Below are 7,292 nucleotides of genomic sequence, written 5' to 3' on the forward strand. Positions count from 1 at the left end.
CTTAGAGGAGGGTAGACCAAGATGTCGTAGCAGGGAAGGGGCAAAATTAGGGTTGCACATGTAGCTTTGCTTCTGGCATCTCTCATCTTCTAAATGCTATAAAGTATTCACCTAGGGATTTCTTTGTGTGCAACATAAATGTGAAATACAGGAGCAGCGATGTCAAAATTTCTGGAGCTCATTAAGCAAATAACATGTTTAACAGCACATTGTACATACAAAATCCATGACTCACCCTACAGGCATCTTAGCCAACTGGGAACATGAAATTCGTATGGAGGAACACAGCTGGAGCCTTTTCAATTCTTTAAATAATAAAAATTAAACTGGTTCCATCTCAGATAAATGTATAGGACTGCTCGTTGGGTCCATTCCAGCATTCCTCACAGTCGCTAACACATAACACGCACTAACTAATAACAGCTGGATAGAGGATAAAAGAAGAATGTCTTGCAAGAGTCAGGGGCTGTGTGCGGGAGAAGGGAGGCTGCATGGACATCAGCTGACTCAGAAAAGATGGTGCATGTGATTTTCATTAATGGTTTTGGGAAACCACCCGTTTCTATAGTTCGAGATATTTCTATAAACGAAGTAGAGAAAAGGAAAAGATGCTTTCAATTTTGTGGCTGTAGGGCTGCTAGCGTGCTTGGGCAAGTCCAAGGAAACCAAGTAGCGTGTCTCCTTCCAGAATAATATTCCACATACAGGGCCTTGCTCTGTGCTGCTTATATGGGCGGATTTTCAAGGGGCTTAACCGCAATTTTGCTAGAGCAAAGAAGTATAGATTATATTGCCTAAGAATGGAAAAGACTTTCTGTATTAAGTCACTAAATGATAAACCTTAGATGCTCCGGTGTTTCTTTAGCTGACTAAGCATGCTGTTTTGTCATCATCAGCATTCAAAACCGCTATTAAATAATTAATTCTCTTCAAACTCACGTTCCTGGGGCAAAGCACGAGCTGCGAGCCCAAAATAAACACTTTAGCCTGACTTCGATTCTGCTGTAGGTGACTAGTGAGAATGGACAAACTCTCCCACAGAAACCAGATGGGGACGCACGTTGGGATTGGGAAGTTCACCCAGGACCTGAATGTAAAGCATGGCTCTTACTGAGGGGCGCTGTGAATACCTTCAAGTGCTGGGTCTGCATCATAGACCTTGGCTACAGAGCCTGTCTGGTGCTAGCCACTGAGTTACATTCGCTCTGGCAGGAGCAAAGGGGAGCCCAGGTACCTGGATGGACTAACCCAGCTCTCTCCGAGTGCCGGGAGCTGCGCACAGTTCTGGTTGTGCCTCCCTGTGCGATGTAACCCGCTGCGAGACACGAGCTCCTGGGAGATGGTGCCTGGACCTTGCATGAAACCACAGCCTTGCCCCACGGGCAGCACAGCAAGTTGTCCTCACTGAATTTATTCCAGTGCTGGAGAGTCTGTGAAGCAACACTGAGCGCATGCCCTTTCCTAGCAGCTTTAGGGACAGTACAGCCCACCTTACCCCTTGCGGCAGGCTAGGTAATAAAATTCTAATTCCATATTTATCATCCAACATGTTCATAAAAAACTAGTGAGCTCTGTCCTAAAGCCCCACGGGAGAAGCACAGTGGTGCTCCAGGTGAATGCGAGTGATAGGCCCAAACCCTGCTTTACTGTAAACATCCTTTCAATAAAAAGTTTACCTCCGCATACAATGCCCTTTAACTATATTTGCTTTAAAAGCATCAAGCAATGTAAAATACTAACGAATTCAAAATGAATTCTTCATTACTCATTATCCAGGGGAGTACTGTGAAACAACAGGATGAAAACAATCTTGAAACCATGCAGATGGGAGATTGTTTGTAGGTCTAGTTTGCCTTTGTTCCCGGGCCTTTGTTCTTCCAGTAGGCAGTTGAACACCATCACCTTCGGCTTCCTCGGCAATACAGTAATGACCTCGAAATGGCCAACCGTACTGAATTTTGTGAGGGAGTTTCCCTTATAAAATATTTACAGTTCCAGAGTACTTAGCTGCTTCTTTCTAAATGACTGCAGAAACTACTTAACTGGAGTGACATGCAGCAGTCTCTGAACACGGGCCATCCAGTAACTCAAAAATACTCTGGAGCATAACCAAAACCAGATTCCTTCTGGTTTTCAATTCATTTCTGGGTCAAATTGGAAGGGGAAAGTTTGCTGTGTTGATCTGAATCAAATTCACCCCTGAAATACGAGCGGTTGGATTTGACTGTTTCCTTATCTTGTATCTGCCACCTTCTTTCTGACACGTGGCATATTGATGAAGCCGAGTAAGGTAATAAACCGACCGGGGTAACGTGCTGGGTCAAGGAGCATCTGCGCTTGGGCTTTCTGTGAATGCGTCATCTTTCACTTAAACCGGCCAGCGCTGTCATTCCTGGGTCACCTGGAGCTCTCCGAGTTTGCAGGGTGTGATCCAGACATTGGAGTCATAAGGGATTTCCATCCTTTCTGCTGACTGCTTTCGGCCAGGATTGCCCACCAGCATCAACCACGCCTTCAAGTCAGAGAGTTTTCTGGTTAACAAACAGGTCAAACAACTTGGTATTGCTGACCACGCTGTTCTAAGCAAAAGTTCTCGTGTTTCCTGAAGTGATTTCCTTTGCTTCCATTGCTTTTAATAACACATCCAGTCATATACAACTTGGGAATTAGCTTTGTAGAGCAATCCAACGGACTGAACTCAGATTTAGATGGGGTAACTGAACACTGGCAGCCTATCTGGGGGGGTCAGGATTGGCCTGGCAAGCATGCGGGGAAGAGAACGAAACAATGTCTTGGGGTTTTTTAATTGAGTTGGGATTTTTCTGATCAAGTCTTAGATTGTTTTGGTTTTTTTTAAATGCTGATTTTTCAAGGTATGAATGAGAGATAGTTGGGAGAAGCTCCAGGACAGAATATTGTTATTGTGATAAGTATGATCACAGCCTGCGTCTTGTCAAGGTTGTGGTAGATGAGAACTTAAGGCTCAATAGAATTTCAGGATGCATTAATATGGAAAAGAGTGGATTTGCTGATGTTTATAACCACTTTACTCAGGGATTCATGGGGAAAAACATAAAAGAGCCTGTCTGAAAATTTATCAAATAGTTGATGAAGGTTGGTATTCTGGTTTTGCCAAAGGTAGAAATCATCCTCCCGGCAGATTAGAAAGGTATGAAGAACTTTGACAATAAGGACAAATAGCTTATATTTGCTTCATCTTGCTTTTTTCTCCACCTTCGTTTCAAGATGTCAGTACACCACTTTTTTGGGTGAAATAACAATACCTTTGAGAGAACAATTACTACTTCATGGAAAGCTCTCTTGGGGATGGGAAAAAGGCATCTGCTGAAAGTAGTGCTCAAAATCAAACCACCCCCCTGCTGTATGTTCTGAGGGTGAGTGCTGGAAGAACCAAATAGAGTCGATGTTTGCATTTCGGCTCAGTCCTGGGAACCAGAAGAACCTTCTGCTCGTTGATTCCAGCTGCTGGTGCCGGCCAGACTTTGCTGTTCCGTTGAGCAGGTTTCTAATACGGAGCCATTGTGAGGCAGTAATAGGCGTGCGATGGACGTTGCCAAGTCCTCGTGTCATTCGGCATGGGGTAAAACAGGAAGATTTAGGAAAGAGTAGGAGAGAAGCTGCTTTAATTAATGCTCTTCCCAGCCGCATGATAAGGCAGCTGAAAAGACACAGGATATATTATTGTCTGTGAAAATGATATGTTGTCTTTTTAACTGCATATAATTTGGGGTGTTTCTATGCCTTTTTTTCTTTTTTTTTTTAATTACATTAAAAGAATTTAATGACAAGGGCATTTGAAAAATCTGTTAACATCCTCCCTGTTCAAAGATGTCTGCATCTTTTTTTATTACATCCCTCAGCTTCTCCCAGAGAATAAAAAGGTATTAGTTACAGCCAAGAGTCTCAACTCCGCAAGACATTAAACTTGGTGAAACCATTTTGAACAGAACGTTACTGTACGCATTTGAAAACACCAGCTTTTATTTTTGGAACAGTTCATTTAGAAAGTTTCCCCAGAATAGAACTGAAAAGGACCTAATCTCAGAATTGCAACAATTTCGTTCCTTGGTGCCCGACCCAGAGTCTTTCATAATTTCATCAGGTATTCACACTTGGTTTTACCATGACACACGTGGTTGCCTGTATCAATTCAGCAACTAAGCACAAGGAGAGCACTGTTTGCCTTGTGCTTCTGTAACTGTGAACTCATCAATTTAAAACAGATCCAAAATGTAACAGAGATGATTTTCTACTCAAGCCAAACGTGTGCCTCCCCGTCTCATAGCTCACTCTAAGCCTTTGCTTTGGACAGCACGGGGTAAGTGGCTACGTTGCTAAGGAGGATTTTCTAGTAGCGTTAGACAGCTCATGGTCAGCTGTGGTTGATTCTGAAATCACTTCCTCAGATTCCCTGTCATTACATACATGGCCACAGTGACTTGTTGAACACCTGTGTGATTACTCTTGAGACTTCTTCATGTGATGAAACCTTATAGGGAACAATCCTTTATCATCTGACACAAACAAACCATTACCAGAACCAAAATCTCCCTTCTTTGGGAACCCATACAAGTCACAACACCTGAGCTGAAAAACTACGCAAGTGTTGGTAGAGCCGGCTGACATTTGCTGGGTTACCCTGAAGGTGGTTGCCAGGGAGGACGCCACAGCAAAGCTGACGTTACGGCGTGGAGCTGTAAGAGCCCATTGGAGACACAGTGGGGCACTGAACATGGCCCATCCCTTGTGCCAGCTGGTCCTTCACCAGCCACAATTCAGTTCTCCAAGGCTGGTCCCAGTTACCACGGATGTGACGGGAACTTTGCTCGTTGCCTGCATTAGGAAGTAGTATTTCAACTTCTAGCACACATTTTCTAATGTGACTTTCTTTTTGACTCCTTCAGCTGCCAACAGGAGGTCCACAGAAATTTCCTGTCCCCCAAAGTCCATTTCTGAAGTTGAATTATCAAAAAAGAAAAACATTAAGAAGACTAAAGGTGGAATTAAGGTAGGAGTGTCTGTGTTTTGGGGACACCCCATATTGTGAGAGAACTCAAAACAATATAAATATAGGTTTATATATTTATACTTGGAATTAAAAAATCAAACGTTTACAATTTCATTCTCTGCTAAGCTTTTTTTTTTTTACACTTCGTGTTGCAGTTTGAAAGTTACTCAGATGACAGTGTTAAAAGATTTATGCTCAGGTACATGGAAAACCAAGTTACACTAAAGTAGAAATCACTTTGAAATAATGAAAGGGGAAAAGTGGAGGGAATGTCCAACAATAATACATTAAAGTGCATCCTAAGTGCCCGTCCTTCCTTAGAGCGTATGAATGTTTTCTTTCTAAAACTGGAATCTTATTCCAGCTCCTCTGAACTTAAGATGTGTTATGTTCAGGGTTTTACAAAGTTATATTTTTTTCCTCATTTAAATATTTTCTAAGAGTAGTCTCTACACAAAGGAGGAAAGACTAGACATTTAATATTAAAAACCAACCCAATAACCAACCAACAAAAACCTAAACAAAATTCCATTGTTACCTGTTGCTGCATGGGCAAAGAACGTTCAGGGAAATGCGTTTTGCTTTTGTGTCTCTGTGATGAGATTTGTTGCATTAGCGTTTCTGCAGCAAGATTCTGTTTAGGACTCCGGGCACCCTTCTCCTTCCCTCCCTGTTCCCAAGCTGAGGTGTTTTGGAGCCCAGCCCTTACAGCAGTCTCTTGTTGGAGCCGCGGAGTGGCTGGGACACGAAGCTGGCAGAGCAGGGCAGCCCCTGGGCCCGCCTGCGGTATTTTAAGACTGGAAACAGAAGGAACCAGAAACTTCATTCATCTGCAATTCTTGTCACTAAGATGAAGTGCAGCTGCATGCTGAAACCTCTCATTTGCCCAAGCTAGCCAAAATAGCCGTTTTCAGAGACCAGACTTCTTTTTTTCCTGTCAAGTTCAAGTAATGCCTCATTTGTCTTATTTAAAATCTTTGGGTTTAGACCACGTAAATGTACCTGTGAAAGAGACAGGAGTACCGCTGAAGTTGCATTCCTACCGGTCTGCGCACCAATGTTTTGTAACTTTGCTGACATCCCCTGTAGTTAAACGTTTACCAAAAATAAGACAAAAATCAAAACATAAGCAGTGCCATTCACTCACAACCTTTTAAATAATAACATCCCTTTGCCATCATTTTCTTGCATCTTCCTTGCATTAAGATTTATATTATTAGCTCTTTAGGGCAGCATATCATTAGAATGGTAAAAAATGCACTTTAAGGTATGTTTTGAGACAGAAAAAGGCCCAGACTGTGTTGAGGGAAATAATACAAGTAATATTCAAAACAGAACAGCAAGAGAAGTCGGGTCCGATGGGGAGAGGTATTCTCATCGGTAATGCGGGTAATCTCTTGCATTCCCCCCACAGCGGTAGATGCAACAGCATGGTACAGGCTTTACAAAAACACCCCCCATTCAGTCGTTTTTAAGTCTACTTTCCAAGACTACCGTGCAAATTATGCACCCTCTCCTTCCCTCCCATTGTTCCTATAAAATCTTGCATTTTATTTGTTCTGATAATAGTTCAGGTGAGGATAGTTTAGTAACAAATTCCATCATCATCACCAGCCAACTAAATAATTTAGCTGTATAGAAAACAAGACAGGCCACTGCCTTTTTTCCCCAGAATCAGCCCTTAAAAAGGTAAGTGCTCAGACTCTACTGGAGTTTAGATAGCGGCTTGGATTAGCTGCAAACTCAGCAGGTGAGTTGTTCCACTGAGTTCGAAGGGCGCCTTTGAGTAAGCCCAAGTAGCACATGACTTTGAAAGCTGCAGGCGAGAGGAAAAGCCTGCTTAAAACTTGCCTGGAGCACACCTGAAAAGATCCAACTCTGCAAGACTGGGCATGGAGGTTAATGTTTATCAAAATATTCTGTACAAAGCCCGAGTCCATGTCAACCTGTGGCCAGCCCTTGTTCCTGTGTACTGTGCTCAGGCTTTGAGGGTATGTGCTGCCTTACATAGCACTGCCGCTAGGAGAAGGACACTCCTCAGAGGCACAACACGATTCCCTGGACTTCTCCATATGGCATTGTACAAACAGCTTTGAAAATGTGAACTCTTTGGGTTGGCTTCAGGCCAGAAACAAAAAAAAGTCATATTTCAGAGTACATAAGGAGATAGTTCACCTTCTGTGGTGGAAGAACATAAAGACTTTGCCTGGAACCAAGAACGCCTCCCATGCCAATACTGACCAAGGAAGCAGGAAAATAGAGA

The 7,292-nt window shown here is 42.9% G+C and overlaps 1 protein-coding gene across 11 annotated transcripts in view; it reads left to right on the top strand.

Annotated features, from left to right (window-relative positions):
* MCF2L2 (MCF.2 cell line derived transforming sequence-like 2) overlaps positions 1-7,292 on the top strand; it is a 178,246-nt gene that overhangs the window by 80,331 nt on the left and 90,623 nt on the right. For all 11 annotated transcript variants that reach the window (XM_074591573.1, XM_074591577.1, XM_074591574.1 and 8 more), the window contains one exon: positions 4,926-5,029. In XM_074591573.1, coding sequence (XP_074447674.1) covers positions 4,926-5,029 — 104 coding nt within the window. The remainder of the gene's footprint in view (positions 1-4,925; positions 5,030-7,292) is intronic.

This window comes from Larus michahellis, chromosome 6 (assembly GCF_964199755.1).
Source record: "Larus michahellis chromosome 6, bLarMic1.1, whole genome shotgun sequence".
NCBI lineage: Eukaryota > Metazoa > Chordata > Aves > Charadriiformes > Laridae > Larus > Larus michahellis.